Consider the following 23,722-nt stretch of genomic DNA (forward strand, 5'->3'; position numbering starts at 1 on the left):
CTACCCTTTTTTTAAAAAAGCTTACTATTATAGAATATTTCAAACATATACAATACATAGAGAATAGTTTAATGAACTCCCCATGTATCCATCATCAAACTTAAAAAATTATCAACTCCTGTTTTGTCTCTACATTGCCCTACCTCCCCACCCCTGTTATTTTGAAGCAAATTCCAGGCATCATCAGTTTACCTGTATTTATAAGTATTTCAATATGTATCCCTAAAAAGATGAGGACTCTTATTTTAAAAACATATCCAGATACCATAATCACACCTTAAGATGATTAATTATTCAGTCAGTATTTATATTTCCCTGATTGTCTTATGCATTATTTTCTACTTTGTTAAATTAAGACCCAAGTGAAGTCCAAACATTACAATGATAATTCGTTAATCTCTCTCTCTTAATTGTCTTTTTAAATTGTGAGGTCCCCTTCCATCTCTCTTTTTTTTTTTTAGTGAAGAAACCAGGTTTCTCCTATAAAATTTACCATAGGATGAATTTTGCTAGTTGTGCATACCCAACCTTTCAGTTCAACATGTTCCTCTGTCCTTTGTATTTTTTGTAATTGGCAGAGGCTTTAACAGATTCAGGGTTTTTTTCTGAGTTTACTTTATAATTGTACTTTCATCAGGAGATAGATAATGTCTGGTGATGATATGTAGGCAGCCATTAATGATCATTATCTAGATCTAGTAATTCATTAGAAGTCATAAAGTAATTATATCCTAATTCTATCATTCCTTTTTCACTTAGTGTCCAAATACTTCTATATAAGCAGAAATATTCCTTCAAGTATTTGGCTCCTATATGAAAAGCAATCAGCCATTTTCCCAAGAAGGCCTGATTTCTTTTAGTGAGAAAACTGTTTAAAAAACACAATCTGGGTTCCAGCGTTGCCATTTCTTTTTGAGCTAGTGCCTAGAGCTTTGATTTTTATTTATAAATCTAGCCTTAAAAATATTTTTTAGAAAGAAAGTCAACTTCACTTATAATTGCTTTTAGCATGTTTATGCACTTTCTTAGCATATCTGCTAGATATGTTAGGAATGGAGAAAAGAGATTAAAACCTCATTCAGTTACTTTTAATTTATCAACTAAAAGAGGAGTGTGAGAGGACACTAACATTTGTTAGGTTACTTTAGCAGGCCCTGGGCTTCAATACCTTTAAAAAAAACTTTTGCTACAATCTGAAGAGGCTGGTCAATACTATGCCCATTTTATAGACAAGGAGACCAAGGCTTAGAGTTGTAAAATGACTTATTCTGTGCCACACTGCCTATGAATAATGGACGGTTTGGGGGTTTTGTTTGGTTTGGTTTTTATATGTAATATGACGCAAGGAGCTGACTTGATTTTTCCAATACTGCATCAAGGACATGAGAAAGTCATTGGATTAGAGCTGTAAGCCATTTTTAAAATAACCAAATTTTCACTGCCTTATTTTACAAATTTTCACTGACTTATTTTACATATGCCAGAACATTTTGAGTTCGACCTGGCATAAAGGTAAGGATCAGGACTAGAGAATGGAAAGAGAAAAGGATAAACTGGGAAACTGGCATCTTTTTTCTTTTAATGAAGGGGCTCCTGGTAAGTTTGAATTTTTATGAATTGATTTTCTTAAAATAATGCATAGCCATTTTCTTTTTTTTTTTCCAGCTTTTGGAAGTATAATTGACAGATAATGCGTAGCCATTTTCAAATCACTTTCAGTCTCATGTGAGTGGAACATGTACAGTTCCCCTAAACATCTTTGGGAAATAGACTTTGATGTCAAAGACTTGAATTCAAATTCCAACTTGTAGCTTACTGGGTGTATGAATTTAATAGAGTATTCAAATATTTATTTGCAGAACTTTTTAAAATAGGCACTCTGAAACTTGAAACAGTTCTTGAACATGATTTTGTCCTCAAAATACCAGTTTTGAGACACTGACTTTTTTTTTTTTGCAGTATACTATAAACACACCACCTACTCCAGAAGATCTGATGTTAAGTCAGTATGTTTACCGACCCAAGATACAGATTTATAGAGAAGATTGTGAGGTTCTTCGCCAAAAGATTGAAGAGTATGAAAGTTTTCATTTTTGTGTGTGTTTTGTTGGATGAGTGAATAATCAGTCTGGTAAGGTTTTGATTAGAATAACACTGGCATAGGAAAAAGTTTATAGCATTAATTGATGATGTGATATGGTATGTGGGAAACTTTTGACTTTGTAGTCAGACAGATTGAAGCTCAATCCTGGCTACAAGACTAGCTATGTAACCTTATGTAAGTCATTTAACCTTCATTTCCACATCCATAAATTGGGGATAATAATACCTATTCAGCAGGGAGAAATGAGCAGTAGAAATAGTGTACTGTATATAAAAGGTCTTCTTGCCTTTCTTACCAAAAAGTGTGTCCTCAAAAAACAATAATTATTAGATTATGATATCATAAATTGATTGCAAAAGAACATCTTCAAAAGAAGATTTTTTTTTCCCTTTAGAGATTTATATAGAGTGCCTAAAATCAAGATTGCCTTTGGGTTTATATTTTATCGCGTTTACCCTTGATTTGCATATATTAAAGAACGTGGTTTTACTCAGACTGTAGCTCAGTGCTTTCGCATGTGTAGGTGCTATAGACTAATTTACAAATAAGATATATCTAGATTCTCCCAGGTAAATCAGGACCTGCAATCCAAAATAATGTTTATATTGTACTTATCCAGAACTATCCAACTAAGTTTGAACCAGTCTAACAAAAAGAAAGGAAATAAAATAATCTTTTAATAACTTTGTAGTTTTAAAATTAGAAAATTAAGATGCATGCCACAACTAGAAGGACCCACAACTAAAATATACAACTATGTACTGGTGGGATTTGGGGAGAAAAAAGCAGGAAAAGAAAAAAAGAAAGAAAATTAAGATGCCATTAAATTATAGTACTGCAGATTAACAAATATATATTGAGCACCTTCTATATGCCAGGCACTGTACTAAGTACTGGGGTTCATCACTGAACAAGACAGACAAGTTTCTTGTCTTCATCTTGTTTAAAAGAGTTGGCTGTCTCAGGATTTGTCTGAGAATGTTTTATTTTGAATGAAATAGGATCTTGCATACAATGAACAGTCTGTTTAGATGTGCTCTATTGTTTGAGTTTGTACCTGTGTTCCTGTATCTTCTAACTCTAATAGACGTTTATTTCTTATCAACAAAAGACTAATAGATAACTTTGCTGCTTTTATAAATGCTGTTCTGTAAAGGTGAGAGAAGACTTTGAACTGAATTGGGAACTGTTACTTAAAATAATAACTACAACTTCACAACAGTTATACGCTGACAGGCCTTAAGGATTCTTAAGCAATATGTTTTCATGTTGGAACAAGTTGATACATTGAGACGAGAATTCTATTTGTGAGGGAAGTGTTTTTGGTTCATAACATTTTTCACATGTTCTACTAGTATTAAAATAATCAGGCTGGCCACTGTTCTTGAATGAATTCTGCTCTTTTTATGTAGAAAAGAACTAGGAAGAATTAAATTAAGTGTGCCTGTAGATCTGAATTGATTCATTCAAGCTAACTTCTGAACTCTGTGCTAATTAACTTTTCTATATTTTAGATTAAAGCTTTCTGCATCAAACCAAGATAAACTTTTGACTTGTGTAAATAAGAATCTGTGGGAAAAAATGAGACACTGCTCTGATGAGGAGGTACTTTGGTCTCATTTCTGAATGGGAATCAGTATAGATATTTTGAACAATGTTTTATTGTGAAATAAGCAACTGTTACTTACTTAGTGATGAGTTCTTTAACTTACTTCTCAGGTATAGTATGTTGTCAAGTTTTAATTATACATGAGTAATTGTTAATATATAATCTTTTCAAACCTGAAATGATCAATTTTAAATATGAACTATATTTGAAGTTTATTTAGAGGTCCCGCCTTCTTTTTTGCCTTTCTCTTAGACTTAGATGAGGAAAAGAATTACTTTAATTGATTAAATAATAAGCATTTTATATGTGCTCTACTGTGTTAAAAGAGTTTTATTAACTAAAATCTTGGCATTTCCTAATTTGTAATAAGAATAAGTGAATTAAAAGCAGGAACCAAAATTGAAATCTTTGGCTCTGTTCTGAAACTATTAAATGGAATTAAATTTCCAAGTGAAAAGTGCCCTACCTTAGGAATCAGAGTCTAGTATGGGCAAAGCTTAGCACGTAGCAGCTGACCCAGGCTTCCCAGACCATTTGCCTTTTCTAACTCATTTGTTTTAGTGCAGTGTAGCTTTTGATTTTCCCTTGCAGCTGAAGGCCTTTGGAATTTACCTAAACAAAATGAAATCACATTTTACCAAGATGACTAAAGTCTTCACTCACCAAGGAAAAGTGGCTCTGTACAGCAAGCTGGTGCAGTCAGCTCAGGTAATTTGAGACAGTTAGCATAGAAAGAAAGAGCTATTAAAATTACTTTATAGTGGTTGTGGAATATGAAGAATGTTCCTTAGGAGACAAGTGAATGAGACTTGGGCAAAAACTTAGAATTGTTCATAAGAAGTGGGGTTCAATTTGTCAAAAGTGGCAAATCCTGGCATCTTGAGTAATTCTAGAATATATTTACTAATACGGGCCTGTGCCTTATCTCAAATTTCTTGTCCATTATACATATAGAAATAGAACAATATAGGATTCTGATCTTCCATTGCTAAAGACTATAATGTAGTATTATCTTCTTCATAGTCCATACTCAGCTGTGTGTGTGTGTGTGTGTATTTGTTTAAAGTAGCATTTCCCAAAATGATCATCCTTAAGAAAGGCTCTGCATAAAAAAACTTTCCATTGGCAAATCAGTCTGAGAAATGTTACATGCAATATCCCCCCTTTGGAGAATAATAGCTAGCATATTAAAGTCTAAAGTCAGAAATCATTTTTTTTAAGCCTAAAAAGAAAAAAATGCTATAATTCTGTTTGACCAGTGTTTCCCGTATTTATTTGACCATGGAACATTTTTTTAAGAACTCTTTTTTAAAGTAATGTATATTAACGACTTATATTACATGAAAATGCTGAATAAAGGAAAGTACAAAAAATGATTTTACAGTCATTAGCCACACAATGATGTTTCGGACAATGACCGACCACATTTACAATGGTGGTCCCATAAGATTAGTACCATGTAGCCTAAGTGTGTAGTAGGCTACACTGTCTAGGTTTGTGTAAGTACACTCTGGCGTTTGCACAATGATGAAATCGTGTAATGATGCATTTCTCAGAATATATCCTCGTCAATAAGCAACGCGTAACTGTATATTAACCTGTTATTTTTACTTTTTAAAAATTTTTAAGTCCAGACTTGAAGTTTTAACCTTCATTTTGAGATTTGCCTGTTCATGATTTAGACATAGCAGTTATGTCAGCAATTTGAACCATTTATGTTAGAATGTTTTGTTTGGAGGTTTAACTTGACAGTCTATAATATTGTGTGTTTAGAATGAGAGGGAGAAACTTCACATGAGGATAGATGAGATGGACAACATACTTAAGAAGATTGATAACTGTCTCACTGCGGTGGAAATAGGTAAAGTATTTTGAATACTTTTCCAAAAGAAAATTTAATTTTATCTAAATGTTTCCCTACAGCACAGATTTCTGGTATCACTTTGCTGAAGCCTTGTGTTAGTAGCTTGAGACATTAAATTAGAGAAAATTAAAGCTCCTTTACTGTGGCCATCCATAACACAATCAACAAGAGATGCCCAAGATAAGTCTCTAGACCATAATCTTGTTATTTTTTTAAATTAGATGAACTTATCTCCTTTTGAAAATTTTCTATCCTTTCAGTTTGACCTCTTGTAATCCTAACTTGTTAGTACTGTTGTCCAGAAACTGCTGTCTCAAAGATCACAAAATTCCACCTAATCAAATTTGGTAGCTCTCAGTCCTTAGCCATCTTGACCTCTTTCAGAATTTGACACCGCTGGTGATTATTTTCTTCCTGAAACTTTCATCTCCCTAAAGCTCCATGATATTGCACTACCCTGACCCTATTCTTTTTGCCAGGCTATTCCTTCTAGCTCCTCTGTTGGCCTCTCTCTAACTAACCTCTTGTGTAAGCATTTAGATTTTATCATCTACTCATTTCTATATTCTCTCCCCTAATGTTTTCATCTGCTTTAACAATTCTCTTTATATGAATGATCCCAAATTCAGTTAAATTCATCAAGCATATGTTGAGCACCTACTGCATGCCAGATACTGTGCTTAGCATCAGAAAAAAGATATATAAAACACAGATTTTGCCGTTAAGTAGCTTGTAATTATTTAGGGTGAGGGCATCATTAGCCTCTTTCTCTTGAATTCCAGAGTTAACATTTCTAGCTTCCTATGGCACCTCTCTGCTTAAATGTCCTTGAACATCTTAAACTCTGTGTGAATACAATAGAATTTATTGTCATCTCCCATTTCCAAAATAAAATCTGAAAATTTGTTCTCCCTATAATGTTTCTCATCTCTATTGATGGCATCACCATTCTTACACATTGTAAACAGCTCAAAACTTGCAGTCTTAGAGTCTCTCTTATCAAGTCCTGTCATATCTGCTTCTTCAACATCTTTTGTATTCTTTCCCATTCCCATTAAGGCTATTATTAATTCTGAAATGTGCTATTTCAAGTCTTCTAACTAATCTTTCTATACTCTTAACTTCATTCTATCTCCTTCCAGTCCAGCCTATACATTGCTGCCAGATTAATAATTATGAAGGACAGTTTTCATTATGTTACTACCCTGAAAAACTTTCTGTCTTTCCATTTATTACCAAATAAAGTCCAAATTCCTGAGCTTGACATTTAACATTCTTTACAATCCTTTTCAGATCTTCCTTTCTTACATGATTTACTATTATTCTCGTACACATCCTAAATTCCCACCAAGTCTTGTCATTTCTGTGCAGTCCTGCCACTTGGTCTTTGCTAATGCATTCTCTTTCTGGTTTCTGCCAAAGGAAGTGGTCTCTGTCTCCCTTGAGCTTCTATGGCTATTTTGTTATTACTTTTTATAGTACCTATCACATCTACTTGTAATTGTAGTTACTTTTGTATAGTTTATTTTCCTAACTAAGTTGTAAGCTCCGTGGGGGCAAAGGTAAGTTTTTATTTTTCTCCATATCCTTCGAAGTTCCTAGCACTGTGCTTTGCACAGAATAAGTGCCTAGTACATGTTTTCTGCATTGAATTGATAATGAGTTTATGAGTTCCATGAATTGATAAGTATATGAGTTCCATTGTTGTAGACTGCCCCACTCCTTTATTTATTACCTTACTTTCTACTTAACGGGAAAAAAAAGAGAAGCCGTTAGGCCAGAACTTCTAAACTCTCTGCTACCAAACAAACTAAACTTTTTAATATGTCTATATCTATCCTTGCATCGTTCTTTTCTTTTCCCTAAGACCAATCTTTCCATGTAAACTTTGAATCCCCTTCTCAGGAACTGTATATCACTGATTTTCCCTTATCTCTTGGGTATTCAACCTCTCTGCCTCCTCTACTGGATATATTCACCTCTCTCTCGTCTTTAAAAATACCAGCAACCACACTTCCCTCTCTAGTACCACTGAATAGCTCCCTATTTCTTTCTTGTCCATCATTATTCCTTGAGCAAATATACTGAGTACATACTATATGCCATGTACAGTGCTCAGTGCTAAGAAAATTATGGTGATTAAAAACAAAAACTTTATGCCCTTATGGAGCTTCTAGCCTAGAAGAGAATATAAGAATTAAATAAATAATTTTAAGGTAAGTGCTGTGGAAGAGAGGTTACATGGTGCTATAAGGTCCTGAAACAGAAATCTGACCTAGTCAGGTCAGGAGAGGCTTCACTCTGAGGAAGTGACATTTAAGCCAAGATCTAAAGAATGAGTAGGAGTTAAAGTGAGAAGGGAAGGGAGAGCAGACTATTCAAAATGAATAATACACGCATAAGGCCTTCTATGGGAAAGAATATACCAATTATAAGGGTCTGAAATAGGCTAATGTGGCTAGAACAGAGCAAAAGGGAACATGGTCTGAGATAAAGCTGGAGATGTTACTAGGGACTAGGCCAAGGACAGCCTCTTGAGGAGTTTTGACTTTTTCTAAGAATAGTGAGAGCCATTTGAAGGATGTCAAGCCCTGGCTGCAGTGTAGAGATTGGGTTTGAATAGATCAAGAGTAACTGTAAGAAGTTAAGTAGTTATTGGACTAGTATGGTTTAGAAAAGACAGTACCTTATATTTAGGGAAGCTGGTGGTAAAGAAAAAAAGTAGATTCAAAAAATATTTTTGAGGTAAAAATAAGCTTGGTTTGGATGTGGGGAGAGAGGGGGGATTTTAAGGATGATTCCCAAGCCTTCAAAAACAAAATTTTAAAATGTGTGTGCATGTGTTTATATATGAGTATCTGCTCCTGCTTAGTCCATGTTGCCTGACAATAACTTTGATATATGCAAATTACACATAAACAATTTCCATCTCAAAGTGACCCCTGAGAAGCTGTTATTGGAGATCATTGCCATATGGCTCAAAGTTCACTTGTCTGCCACTAGAATCAAGTCATTGTATGAAATTATAACTATAGCTCCTCACTATATTGGCAAGGAAAAGTGGGGAAAAATGAGTGTTTGTGACCATCTATTCTTTTTATCTCTGGTTGTTTATTTTTGACTGAGTTATTCTAATGCTCGTTGTCTACTTTAGAAACTAAGAATTTGGAAGATGAAGAGAAAGACAATCCTGTGGAAGAATGGGTTTCTGAAATGAGAGCTGCAGAGAAAGGTAACTGAATTAATTAAGTAGATAAATGAAAAAAAAAACACTTTTGTCGCTAGTTTGTTTATTTAGGTGAGATTAAATGAGATAGAATTTTCTATATAATACATGATTTTTGTTGCAACATTTTAATGTGTTCATTTTGATAGATTTGTTTTTGTTTTTCCTTTCAAAGAACTGGAACAGCTGAAAACTGAAGAAGAAGTGCTTCAAAGGTCAGCCTTCAATTTGAGTGTTAGAAAACATGCTAAACTTCACAAGGCTAAATGACTTCTTACCTTCAGAAACTGATATAGTTGGGGACATGAGTATTGGCTAAAGCTGACTCAGGGCTTCTGCTCCACTTTGAACTCGACCCTGGAGACCATCTTAGTCAAAAATATTTTCTAAGCATTTATTGTTTACAGGGCATTAATACAAAGCAGTATTTCTCAAGCTTGAATGATATCAGGATCCTTTTAAAGAAAATAAACCTAGCATTAAACTGTTTTTTATATTATACATAAGTACATATAAAATGAAGTATATATTTCTTCTACTTATGGATTTTATTTAAGTATAAGACTAAAAGAGGAGCCGGCCCCTTGGCCTAGTGGTTAAGTTCACGCGCTCTGCTTTGGTGACCCAGGGTTTTGCTGGTTTGGATCCTGGGTGCGGACATGGTACCACTCACCAGGCCACATTGAGGTGGCGTCCCACATGCCACAACTAGAAGCACCCACAACTAAAATATACAACTATGTATACACATAAATATACAACTGAGGGGCTTTGGGGAGAAAAAGCAAGGGGAAAAAAAAAAGATTAGCAACAATTGTTAACTGAGGTGCCAATCTTTAAACAAACAAACAAACAAAAAACTAAGAGTGCAAAAATTTGGATGCCATTCATCTCACTGGGGAGCCTTCTAGCATGTGGCTTCTTGTCATAAACCTTTTATTTTAATGGAGTTCAAATTCTCTTAGTGATGGCCTTACCTTTCTCTGAATACCTGATTTGGTTTGCAGAAATCTCTTAGAACTGGAGGTACAGAAAGAGCAGACCCTAGCTCAAATAGACTTTGTGCAAAAACAAACAAATAGAACTGAAGAGCTACTGGATCAGTTGAGGTAAGGAAAAGCAGATGTCATTAGTTTGTGTTTTATCGTGTGCCTTCATGGTTATCTAAACCAACTAGAGCAGTTGGCATGTGTTTGTAATGTGTATCACTGATTCTAACCTACAGTACAATGCAGCCTCAACAAGAGTCAAGGTACTCAACACTAAGCTGAAAATATACAAGGTGGGAGTGCTGTGGAATTATAATTTTAAAATATTTGACACTTTATATTGCCTAGACTTGGTTTTTCTCTGATATACAACTCAAGATTGAATCAATTCTTATTTCTTTCAAAAGCATAAATTTGTACATTCACAATATTTGAATTAAAATATTGATTGTCTCCCAAGCCAGTAGAAAAACTCCAGCAGCTGCTGCTGATACTGTTTGGGTGGTATCAGAAGTTAACTCTCTTCTTTTATCCCCCAAAAATGGTTGTCTTGTTTATCTCTTTCCAGCTTGTCTGAGTGGGATGTCATTGAGTGGAGTGATGATCAAGCTGTATTCACCTTTCTTTATGACACAATAGAACTCACCATCACATTTGGAGAGCCAGTAGGTGAGTAGCAAAAGTAAGATAATTCTTCTGTAGAAAAATGTATGGCTTAAACTCACTAAAGATTCAAATCTTTGTTTTAATGCAATAATAACTATTGACATAATGAAAGTACTGCTGAAATTCTTAGAAGAGGCAATCACTTTAATTAGTGATTATAGTATTTTATTTTGTTAGATAAAAAGTAAAATGAAAATTCGGCTAGTGAATGTTGCCCTTTGTTGAATTACATTAGACTGTAGAAATTTTGCCTATCCAAACAATGGATCAACATGCTCTTCACATTATTTACTCTGAGTTCCTTTTTTCCATCTGTCTTTTGTGATAGAGGATTTACTCTAATGGCTGGTGACTCTTGACTGGTTTTTTTACTTAAATTAACCTAAAAGGTTAATTGGAAGTTCTCTGTTTATTGGTGGGCTTATCACAGTAGGTAGACATCACCATATGGTGACTAGACAGAGTCCTAGCTGTTTTGTTGGAGTTTCCTGTCAGTATGTTTAGGTCTTTTCTCTTGAAACACTTAGCTTCAGCATGGCCAACCATGATTAAACATGGCCAAATTGGAACTGAGAATCTTCACAATCTTCCAGCCCCCAAACCTGATTCTCCTTAAAAGTTCCTTTTCTCAAAGAATACCATCAACTTCCATTGGGTCCAAAATTAAAACTTAGGAATCATTCTATACCTCTTTCTCCATCACTAGGCATATCTAAATCATCAATAAGACATAGATTTTAATTTCCTAATATTCAACCATTTTTCTTCATCTCTTCTGTCAGTAGTCGTCTCTAACCTAGATGACTACAGTAACATTCCAGCTGGTCTTTCTGGATCTTCTCCTTTTCCTCTCCAATTCATTCTCCTTCCTGAAACTACAGTCGTTGTTGAAAATCTGATCATGTACCTACTACTCTTAGACTAATTATCAAAAGATTTAATATAGCCTGTAAAGTCCTGCATGAATTGAATTTTTCCTGCCTCATCTTATACTGTTCTCTGCACGTTGGCCACAATGAATTTCTTTCATTTCCTTAAAAGGTCATAGCCTTTCATGCTCAGTCATATTCCATCCTACCTCAGGAACCTTCATACTGATGTTTCTTATGCCTGGAAGCTCTTTCCCCTGTCTTAGTCCGTGTAAGCTGCTATAACAAAATTACCATAAGTTGGATAGCTTATAAACAACAGAAATTTATTTCTCACAGTTCCACAGGCTGGAAATCTGAGATTAGGATGCCGACATGGTCAGGTGAGGCCCTCTTCCAGGTTGCAGACTTCTCATTGTATCTTCACATGATGGAAGGCTGAGCTAGCTCTCCAGGGTCTCTTTCATAAGAGCACTAATCCCACTTAAAATGGCTCCACCCTCATGACCTTAGCACCTTCCAAAGATCCCACTTCCTAAAACCAAGACATTGGGCATTAGGATTTCAACATATGAATTTGAGGGGGACACAAACATTCAGACCATAGCACCCCCTCTTCACTAAATAAATTTCTACTAATAATCCTTAAGAGCTCAGCTCAGCTATCACTTTCTCAGGAAAGTTTTCCATGACTCTCCTTTTACCTACTTCCTCTGTTGCTTGCCCTCCTGTTATTTGCTCTCATTGCTTCCTGCAGTTTTCCTGAATAGCACTTATCAGAGTTTGTAGTTCTTGGTGTGTTTATTAGTGCAATTATCTGTGAGTCCTCCTGAGCTGTAAGCTTCTTGAGAGCATAGGTTGATCATGTCTGTTTGTCTCACTATTGTATCCACAATGCCTATCATATAGAAAATATTCAACAAGGTGAAAAAAATTAGAATTTGAGAGACAGGAGATAACTCTAGAGTGTGGAGGAACAAGCAACTATCCTGGCTACCTAAAACTCATTACTATAATACTAAAAGCACAAATTATTTTTATTGTATTTGTGCAAAGACAGCAGGTGTAAGAGGTCATAGCCATTTTCCTTATATGGTTCATGAAAATAATATCTTTGCACAGAAGCTAGGGGTCAAAGGTGGAGGCTTGATAAATTTACTGCAAATATACTACACCTTCAATTTCCTTCAAAGGGCTGCCAATCAGTGTAGTCCAGCCGTCTCAGGGGAGCCTTTGCCATGGACAGAGAATAATATGATTCAAGGATAAACCTTCAAATGCCTATGAAAAAACCCTGCTACCCAGAAAGAATAGGATTCTAAAGTACTGAATTTTATGTGGCTTAAAATCACATAATAAAAAGAAATACTGTCCTTATTTTGTTTGTTCCTAGTTGGTCTCTCTTTCCTGGGCAATGCTCATAGGAAGATTGTTGACCTGAATTTTCAATTTTTATTAGATGGTAAGTTCAACACATTTAAAAAACTGCTAGGTAATGTTCCAAATATTAGGTGGGTTTTAAAAGAAATGTTTTTTTCTTTTTAATTATTACTAGATCTTGAGCAATGATTAATAATAGCTATTTCCATAATATAAAAATTACCATTATGAGTACTTATTCTGTATCAGACATGTGTGTTACCTCTACACTGTGAAGTAGGTATTATTCTATGTTTTACAAATTAGGGAACTACAGCTCAAAAGAAGTGTTGTGCTTAGGATCACTCTGCTATTAAGGAGAGCTAAGATTTAAACTCAGGTTTATGTTAACATTTAATCCCATGCTCTTAACCAAGTTCTATTTTGTATGTGATAAAGGCTGAGTTTTTATAAGAATGTCTTATATTCACCATATATGTTGATTTATGGTGTTTGAAAATAAAACAGAGAAGGTATTTAGATACTAGTAATTTGAAGGTATTTCTAGTTTATATAATATTTATAGCTTTTGTATATATACTATATGAATAAGTAATACACTGCTTTTGATTTCCTTTTTTTCCTCCTCAGAGGACAAAGCTCCTCCTTCCTCCCTTTTAGTTCATAAGCTTATTTTCCAGTACATTGAGGAACAAGAATCCTGGAAAAAGAAATGTACAACACAGCATCAGGTACCCAAGGTAAATTCTGATTGAAGTATTTAAAGGAAATTTATGTTATCTGTTCCAAAAAGCAGACTTGAAATTTTACATATGTAATAGTGGATCCTGAAATCATAAATATATTGAATTATTTAACTTTGGGGCATTCTTTCTAAAAAACCCATAAACACTGAAATGTTTTCATAATTTCATCTTTTTTTTTTTTTCCTCGTTTTCCCAGATGCTTCAAGAAATCTCACTGGTAGTGAGCCACTGCAGACTCCTTGGAGAAGAGATTGAGTTTTTAAAGAGATGGGGACCAAATTATAACTTAATGAACATAGATGTAAATAATACTGAGTAAGTGTATTAGTTCCCTAGGGCTGCCATAACAAAGTACTACAAACTGGGCGGCTTAAACAACAGAAATTTATTGTCTCACAGGTCTGGAGGCTAGAAATCTGAGATCAAGGTGTCAGCAGGATTGGTTCCTTCTGAGGGCTGTGAAAGAGAATCTGTTTCATGCCTTTCTCCTAACTTGCAGTAATTTACTAGCAATCTTTGATGTTCCTTGGCTTATAAATACATAACCCCAATATCTGCGTTCATCTTCATGTGACATTCTTCCTGTGTGCATGTCTGTGTCCAAATGTCCCCTTTTCATAAGGACACCAGTCATTTTGGATTAGGGGCCCACCCTACACCTGTAGGACCTCATCTTAACTAATTAAAATCTTCAATGACTGTATTTCCAAATAAGGTCACATTCTGAGGTACTGGGGATTAGGACTTCAACAGATAAATTTTGAGGGGATACACATTTCAACCCATAACAATAAGTAATTAGTCAAAAACTTGTTAAAATAATTTGTTAATGAGTTTTATGACTAACAATGAAAAAAACAACCATAATACTACTTTGTCCTAGATGTTTTTACCTTTTGTCCATTTGATAAGGACAAGAAATAATGTACACCTAAGTTGCACATGCCAATGTAAAAAAAAATGTATTTGTGTTTCATTCTGTTTTTGTTTTGTATTTTTAATTGAGGATCTTGTCTTTTACAGATTGAGGCTTTTATTCTCCAGCTCTGCAGCATTTTCAAAGTTTGAGATAACTTTGTCTCTCTCAGCCCATTATCCATCTGTCCCGTTAACTTTTTCCATTCAAAATCACATTGGAAACATTGGGTGAGTAAAAGGCCAGCAGGATGGGGCTCCCAACTACTTTTTTACTTTACATTATAATTTGAAAGATCCCTCAAAGTGGTCAGCAAATGGATAGACCATACTGAGAGCCAAATGTCGCTTCTCTCTGACTTCATTCTGAAGAATTTGTTCTTTTAAAGTCAGTGAACTTTGCTATCTCCAGTGGCTGCTGGAGACCATTGGTCTTTTTTTTTAAACTTGCTCCACTTTTTGTTTTTTGTGGGTTTTTTGCAAGGGAAGATTTGCCCTAAGCTAACATCTGTTGCCAATCTCCCTCCTTTTTTCTTTCTTTTTCCCCCCTAAAGCCCCAGTACATAGTTGGTTATACTTATAAGTTCTTCTGGTTCTTCTGTGTCAGCTGCCACCACAGCATGGCTACTGACAGACAAGTTGGTGTTGTTCTGTGCCCAGGAACGGGACCTGGGCCACTGAAGGAGAACACGCCGAACTTTAACTGCTAAGCCATCAGGGCTGGCTCTATTTTAGTATATGTGCTGCCGAAGTGAGCACATGGCCTGGCTCTATACTTGTTCTACTTTTTGAACACTCCTACATAAAACAGGAATCAAGAAGGGAAAAAAGTCTTGCATAAGCTTAGCCCAGATCATATGTGAATAACTTTTATGGCCTTAACAACAGAATAATCACTTAAAAATCTGTGCAGTCATAATGCTTTTCTCAATTAGTCTGTGGAACCAGAACTAAAAATATTTCATATCTAGTATATATTTTGTGACCCTTTAGACACATTGCTGACAGATTGTAAGATGGCAGAGCTTAAAATATGCTCACCTCAAATCCATCAGGAAACACCAACAGTTTAGATTTTTATAGCCAGGGAAAACAATTAGGTCAAGATACCTCACACTTACATAAGAATTGGTTCTTAGGCCTTGCTTTGGAATCTAAGTTCAAACTGGACAGTCTAATTATTTCTGGAAATCCTATTTGTGCTTCCTAGGAGACTCAGAGAAGGTACCCAAAAACATGAATTCCACTGAAATGGAGATAAGTGTAAGTTTCCAGAAAAATTAATTAACATTTTGTTCTTTCCAGCCAAAATGAAATCACTACCATTCTATCTAAAGTGCCACTGGAGGACAACTACCTAAAGAATGTAGTCAAGCAAGTTTACCGAGATCTTCTTCAGGACTGCCATTTCTCCCACTAGAACGATGGACCACAGCTGTAACAACCAAGCACAGTATACTTAATAATGACGTTATGTCAGAATCTCCACTGCTGTTTAATCTTTGTCTTTATGTCATGGAGAGAAGCCTAGTAAAATTCCTTCTGATGATGTTATAGTTAATTTGTATGGTTAGTTTTTAAATCTCTACAGTCAGGAATGATGAAAGGCCTCAAATAACCTGCTAATCAACTTGATCATCTTTCTATCAAAAGTCTAAGTAATAGAACACTTAGGGAAAGTTTCTCCTAACCAAAGTGGTGCTTTCTGCTTTAGTACAAACCTGAAGGAGTAACTTTTAAATATAAGAGAAGGTGTCACCACTGACAAAAATATTAGCCATTTCCCCATATGTAGAGCTATGATTTTTAGGTTGCCTGGCTTCTGTCTAGCAGATATTTCTAGAGTAGACACAGGTCTGTCTACAAACTACTCATCCTCTTTTTTCTCCATTCAAGAAATATTAAGAGAAAGCAATAGCACTCAACCTTTGGAATGATCTATTCTTGAGGGCCTTGCCTCCTTTTATTATATAGTGTCTATTAGTGTTTTCTTAATAAGTATAATTTTGTAGGAAATTTAATTCATTTTAGTCCAACTCATACATGTAAATATATTAATATTGTTTTTGTATTTGTGATGTAGTAAGGAGATATATAGAAATGCACAGAGATGTATAGAGAGATACCCTTCTGCCTGGGAAGTTTCTGTCTTTCTGAAGTATGCCTTACAGCAAAATTCTCAAGCTCCTTTTCTTAAATAATTATATGCCACATTCAAAATGCCAGTTCTGTCAAGTTCCTGCAGCAGTAATGAACTTAATATGAGTATTGGTTTCTGAAGCCATACCTTTTGCATACACAAAAATGAACATATTCATTGATATTGAATGATCAGTATTATCTGTGAGATAGATAAATATGAAAAAACTTTTACCCAAACTTCATTCAAATCCTAATCATGGTAATTTTTGTTTCTTTTGTGTTTAATTCTAAACTACAATGTATTTGGATTTTTAAACTAATTCATCTTAAAATTTTGCTTTATATTTTAAGATCAGGTTAAAGTCCTCTGGGTCCCATGAATGTTATCTTCCCTCTTGATTGGCTTTTACTTCCGAGCTATTAGTCAAAAGATCACATGGTCTTTTAAACTTCAAAAATGAACACAGAAGTCATTTGCCATAAAAATAAAGATGTAAATGTTCCCTGTTTCTATGAACGCCTTGAAAAACTTTTAAAGTTATCAATATGGGCTGTTTCTGGTGAAATTTACTTTTCTTGCTAGAGTTGTTTTCTTTCTTTTCTGTAAGCCTAAAAAGTAGAAGTTTTGTTTTCTGCATTTTGGTAACCTAGAATGACCAGCTCCAAGAATGATTTGGCTTGTAAAGATGGTCTCTGCTTTCTTGGGTTTGGAGTACATAATTGTATTATTTACCTAGTTATTTGTATTTGTTCAAAGTATTGGCTGTTTTTATTAAACATTTTTGGAAGTTTTTCTTTCGCTTATTGGAAGCAGATTATTTTTTGCACTATTAAAATAAGTTTATTATATGCAATCTTTTTTAAGCAGTGTCTCTTTATGAAGTGAAGAGTGTTTTTACCATGTATCCAATAGACCTTTGAAGACATACCAAAGAAAGCTTCCTCTGGAAACACCCACCTATTTGAAAACTGAGATAAGATTAAAATATGTCAGGACCTGGATGTAAGAACCATGTACAAACCACAGTTATCCCTGTGTCTCTGAAGGACGGTGAAAGAAAACTACTTTGAAGTTCCTCAGGAAACTATTGTTTCTATGAGTTAATGGAGTGATTCTCAAAGTATAGTCCCTAGACTAGCAGCATCAGCCTCACCCCAAACCTGCTAAATCAGAAATGCTAGGAATGGGGACCCCCTACATACAATAGAATATCACTCAGCCTTAAGGAGGAAAGAAATTCTAGGGGCCGGCCCCATGGCCAAGTGGTTAAGTTGGCACGCTCTGCTTTGGTGTGCCAGGGTTTCACTGGTTCAGATCCTGGGTGCGAGCATGGCATCACTCATTAAGCCATGCTGAAGCAAGATCCCACATGCCACAATTAGAAGGATCCACAACTAAAAATATACAACTATGTACCGGGGGGCTTTGGGGAGAAGAAGGAAAACTAAAATCTTTAAAAAAAGAAAAAAGAACTGCTGACACTTGCTACAACATAGATGAACCCTGAAGACATGCAAAGTGAGATAAGCCAGTTACAAAAAGATAAATACTGTGTGATTCCACTTATATGAGATACCTAGAGCAGTCAAATTCACAGAGACAGAAAGTAGAGGGGAGGGGAGGAGGGAAATGACTTGTTTAATAGGCATAGAGTTTCACTTCTGCAAGATGAAAAGAAGTGCTAGAGATTGTTTGCACAGCAGTGTGGATGTCCTTAACACTGCTGAACAGTATACTTAAAAATGGTTAAGATATCAAATTTTATGTGTATTTTACCAAAACCTTTTTAAAACCCATAGGTGTTGCTATGGAATCAGACAGGACCTATAAGCCTGGCTTCATGGATATTCAGTTCTACCAGATATGTAACAACATGCTTTGCCCCAAGGAGGACAAGGAAAATCGCACTCTACAAGTGCCAAAATTGTGATTACTAGCAGGAAGTCAATAACAGCTGCATCTAGGTCGTTAAAATCATGCAGGAAGAACATCAGTGTCATGGCAGAATGAGCTTGCCCAGGGCTCTCTCCCATCCAATATACAACAAAAAGAAGCAACCGTATTCCAACAGAAAATATCCTAATATCACAGGCATCCTTGGAGAGTCACAACAGCCAAATGATGGAGGGCAGAGAGGCTGGAGCCCCCCTCGGAGGAGCTGGAATGGGATAAGAGAACTTCACTCCCTCCCCTAAAGACTGGGATTGCTGCCGTGGGAGGCTCTGTGAGGGAAGGAGTGGAGGAGAGGTCACACATCCACAGGATCACCCAGGACTCCCTAGTGCCCTTGCAGCCTAGAGAGAAGCCCTCTAATGGGGCGAAAGCTTTTGCGTGGGGTGACCTCATCAAGCCAAGACCCCAGGAGACCAGATAGTGAGAGCTGATCAGGAAACCCGGGACTGCATGCTAGAGAAAATGCCCCCCACCCCCACCCCAGTGCTGTGCCATGCCATCTCGGCTGAAGGGAACGGGCTCAGAATACACGGCTCTCAACCCCCATCCAGTGGCAATAGGCTGTAACTACAACCAAATAATATCACAATGGGAAAAACCCATACTTCCAGCATCAGGCAATTCACCAAAACTCCAGACTAGAGAGAAAATGACAAGCACCCAGAATTTAGTCCTGGGCATGCAGAAATAAGTAAACTAAATGACAATGAATTCAGAATACCTATCGTCAAAAAATTCAATGAGGTAAAAGAGAATGTACATAAACAGTTCAATGAGTTCAGGAGCTACTTCACAAAAGAGATTGAAACTATAAAGAAGAATCAATCAGAAATACTAGAGATGAAAGACACAATGGAAGAGATAAAACAAAATATGGATTCCCTGAATGCTCACGTGGACACCATAGAGGAGCAGATCAACATAATCGAAGATAGATATACTGAATTGCTCCAGACAGAGGAAGAGAGAGAACTGAGACTAAATTGAAATGAAGAAAGTCTCTGAGAAATATCCGACTCAATGAGGAAATGTAACATAAGAATTATAGGTATCACAGAAGGTGAAGGGAAGGAGAATGGAGCAGAAAGCATGCTCCAATAAATAATAGTGGAGAACTTCCCAAATCTAGGGAATGAGAGAGAAATATGTGTGGAGGAAGCTTTCTGATCTCCTAGATTTGTCAGTGTAAAAAGACCTACTGCAAGGCATATAGCAATAAAACTGGCAAAAATGAATGACAAAGAAAGAATACTCAGGGCAGCAAGGCAGAAGAAAATAACCTACAAAGGAACCCCTATCAGACTTTCAGCAGATTTCTCTACAGAAACCTTACAAGCTAGGAGAGAGTGGAATGACATATTCAAAACTTTAAAAGATAAAAATCTTCAGCCAAGAATACTCTATCCAGTAAAAATATCCTTCAGATATGAGGGAGAAATTAAATCTTTCCCAGACAAACAAAAGCTAAGGGACTTCATAGTCTCGAGACACCCCCTACAAGAAATCCTCGAGAAGGCCCTCATACCTGAAAAAAGAGAAAAAGGGAGAAAGGGGTCACAAAACACAGAGTAAGGAGACAAATAGAATCAGAATAGGATAGCAAATATTCAACAACAGCATTAGCATAAAGGGAAGGAAAACACCAAAAATAATGACAATCATGTCACTTTAACCACAAACTCACAACACAAGTTGGAATAAGATATGAGAATAATAACTTAGGAGGGGAGGAGGAAAGGAACTGAATCAGTTTAGACTAAGGAAATAAGAGGCCATCAGAAAATGGACTATGTTATGCATAAGATTCTTAATACAAACTTCAGGGTAGCCACTAAACTAAAAAGCAGAACAGAGACACAAAAAATAAATAAGGAAAAAACTAAGAAACACAACATAAGAAACTGCAGAAATCAACGGTTAGACCAAAACATACAGGACGAGAAACAAAAGAAAATGCAGGAAAACCAGAAAATGAGTGACAGAATGACAGCATTAAGCCCTCATACATCAATAATCACCCTCAACATAAACAGATTGAACTCTCCAATAAAAAGACACAGAGTGGCAAGATGGATTAAAGAACAAGATCCAACAATTTGTTGCCTCCGGGAAACACACCTCAGCTCCAAGGACAAACACAGACTCAGAGCAGAGGGGTGGAAGATGATACTCCAAGCTAATGGCAAACAAAAGAAAGCAGGTGTTGCAATACTCATATCAGACAAAGTAGATTTCAAGATAAGCCAGGTAAAGAGAGACAAAGAGGGGCAATATATAATGATCAAAGGAACACTACATAAAGAAGAAATAACGCTTATAAATATCTATGCACCCAACACAGGAGCACCAGAGTTCATAAAGCAACTATTAACAAACCTAAAAGAAGATATCAAAAATAACACAATAATAGTAAGGGACCGCAACACCCCACTCACATCACTGGAGAGATCATCCAGACAGAAAATCAACAAGGAAACAGTGGAATTAAATGAAAAGCTAAAACAGTTGGATTTAATAGACGTATGTAGAATATTCCATCCAAAAACAGCAGAATACATGTTCTTCTCAAGTGCGCATGGGACATTCTCAAGGATAGACCATATGTTGAGAAAAAGGCAAGCCTCTATAAATTTTAAAAAATTGAAATAATAACAAGCATCTCTGATAATCATGCTATAAAGCTAGAAATTAATTACAAGAAAAAAGCTGAGAAAGGGACAAAGATGTGGAGACTAAACAATATGCTATTCAACAAGTAATGGAGCATTGAAGAAATCAAAAAATACCTGGAGACAAATGAAAATGATAACATGCCATACCAACTCATATGTGATATAGCAAAAGCTGTATTAAGAGGGAAATTCATCATAATGCAGGCACACCTTAACAAACAAGAAAAATCCCAAATAAGCAATCTCAAATTACACCTAACTGAATTAGAAAAAGAAGAACAAACAAAGCCAAAAGTCAGCAGAAGGAGAGAAATAATAAAAATCAGAGCAGAAATAAATGCTATTGAAACAAAAAAGGCAGTAGAAAGGATCAATAAAACAAACAGCTGGTTCTTTGAGAAGATAAATAAAATTGACAAACCCCTAGCCAGACTTACAAAGAAAACAAGAGAGAAAGCTCAAATAAACAAAATCAGAAAAGAAAGAGGAGAAATACAACGGATTATAAGAGAATACTATGAAAAACTATATGCCAACAAAATGGATACCTAGAGGAAACATAAATTCTTAGACTCTTACAACCTCCCAAAGCTAGGTCAAGAAGAAACAGACAATCTGAACAGACCAATCACAAGGAAAGAGATTGAAACAGCAATCAAAACATCCCTAAGAATAAAACCCCAGGAGCAGATGGCTTTCCTGGGGAATTCTACCAAACTTTCAGACAGGATTTAATACCTATACTTTTCAAGCTATTCCAAAAAAGTAGGGAGGATGGAACACTTCCTAACACATTGTATGAGGCCAACATCACTCTGATACGAAGCCTGACAAACACAGCACGAAAAAGGAGAACTACAAGCCTATATCACTGATGAACGTAGATGCAAAAATTCTCAACAAAATTTTGGCAACCTGAATTCAGCAATACATCAAAAGAATCATACATCATGATCAAGTGGGATTCATACCAGGGACACAGGGATGGTTCAACATCTGCAAATCAATCAACGTGATACACCACATCAACAAATTGAGGAATAAAAACCACATGATCATCTCAATAGATGGAGAGAAAACATTTGAGAAGATCCAAGAGCCATTTATGATAAAAACTCATAACAAAATGAGGATAGAAGGAAATTACCTCAACATAATAAAGGCCATATATGACAAACCCACAGCCAACATCATACTCAATGGGCAAAAACTGAGCGCCATCCCCCTGAGAACAGGAATGAGACTAGGATGCCATCTATCACCACTCTTATTCAACATAGTACTAGAGGTTTTGGCCAGAGCAATTAGGCAAGAGAAAGGAAGAAAATGAATTCAAATAGGGAGTGAAGAAGTGAAACTCTCACTGTTTGCAGATGACATGATCTTATATATAGAAAACCCCAAAGAATCCATTGGAAAACTTTTAGAAATAATCAACAACTACAGCAAAGTTGCAGAGTATAAAATCAACTTACATAAGTCAGTAGCATTTCTATACTTTAATAACGAACTAACAGAAAAAGAACTCAAGAACACAATACCATGCACAATCACAACAAAAAGAATAAAATACCTTGGGGTGAATTTAACTAAGGAAGTGAAAGACCTATACAACGAAATCTACAAGACTTTCCTGAAAGAAATTGATGACGACATAAAGAGATGGAAAGACATTCCTTGCACATGGATTGGAAGAATAAACACAGTTAAAATGTCCATACTACCTAAAGCAATCTACAGATTCAATGCAATCCCAATCAGAATCCCAATGACATTCTTTACAGAAATTGAACAAAGAATCCTAAAATTCACATGGGGCAACAAAAGACCCTGAATTGCTAAAGCAATCCTGTGAAAAAAGAACAAAGCTGGAGGCATCACAATCCCTGACTTCAAAACATACTACAAAGCTACAGTAATCAAAACAGCATGGTACTGGTACAAAAACAGGTGCACAGATTAATGGAACAGAATCGAAAGCCCAGAAATAAATCCACACATCTATGGACAGCTAATCTTCAACAAAGGAGCTGAGGGCATACAATGGAGAAAAGAAAGTCTTTTCAACAAATGGTGCTGGGAAAAGGGGACACCCACATGTAAAAGAATGAAAATTGACCACTCTTTTTCACCATTCACAAAAACAAACTCAAAATGGATCAAAGACCTAAAGGTAAGACCTGAAACCATAAGGCTTCTAGAAGAAAATATAGGCAGTACACTCTTTGACATCAGTATTAAAAGGATCTTTTCGGACACCATGTCTTCTCAGATGAGGGAAACAATAGAAAGAATAAACAAATGGGACTTCATCAGACTAAAGAGCTTCTTCAAGGCAAGGGAAAACAGGATTGAAACAAAAAAATAACCCACCAATTGGGAAAAAATATTTTCAAGTCATATATCTGACAAAGGGTTAATCTCCATAATATATAAAGAACTCACACAACTCAACAACAAAAAATCAAACAACCCAATCAAAAAATGGGCAGGGGACATGAACAGACATTTCTCCAAAGAAGATATATGGATGGCCAATAGGCACATGAAAAGATGTTCATCACCACTGATCATCAGGGAAATGCA

At 35.8% G+C, this 23,722-nt stretch overlaps 1 protein-coding gene across 4 annotated transcripts in view; it reads left to right on the forward strand.

Moving 5' to 3' along the window:
* KNL1 (kinetochore scaffold 1) overlaps positions 1-17,320 on the forward strand; it is a 55,792-nt gene extending 38,472 nt beyond the window's left edge. For all 4 annotated transcript variants that reach the window (XM_046655129.1, XM_046655133.1, XM_046655132.1 and 1 more), the window contains 13 exons: positions 1,960-2,075; positions 3,619-3,709; positions 4,305-4,421; positions 5,487-5,574; positions 8,732-8,809; positions 8,979-9,018; positions 9,811-9,912; positions 10,361-10,461; positions 12,721-12,789; positions 13,338-13,447; positions 13,650-13,768; positions 14,477-14,599; positions 15,674-17,320. In XM_046655129.1, the coding sequence (XP_046511085.1) occupies positions 1,960-2,075; positions 3,619-3,709; positions 4,305-4,421; positions 5,487-5,574; positions 8,732-8,809; positions 8,979-9,018; positions 9,811-9,912; positions 10,361-10,461; positions 12,721-12,789; positions 13,338-13,447; positions 13,650-13,768; positions 14,477-14,599; positions 15,674-15,788 (1,269 nt within the window). In that variant the 3' untranslated portion in view covers positions 15,789-17,320. The remainder of the gene's footprint in view (positions 1-1,959; positions 2,076-3,618; positions 3,710-4,304; positions 4,422-5,486; positions 5,575-8,731; positions 8,810-8,978; positions 9,019-9,810; positions 9,913-10,360; positions 10,462-12,720; positions 12,790-13,337; positions 13,448-13,649; positions 13,769-14,476; positions 14,600-15,673) is intronic.
* The last annotated feature ends 6,402 nt before the right edge of the window (positions 17,321-23,722 follow it).

The sequence above is a fragment of the Equus quagga genome, chromosome 2 (genome assembly GCF_021613505.1).
Source record: "Equus quagga isolate Etosha38 chromosome 2, UCLA_HA_Equagga_1.0, whole genome shotgun sequence".
Lineage (NCBI taxonomy): Eukaryota > Metazoa > Chordata > Mammalia > Perissodactyla > Equidae > Equus > Equus quagga.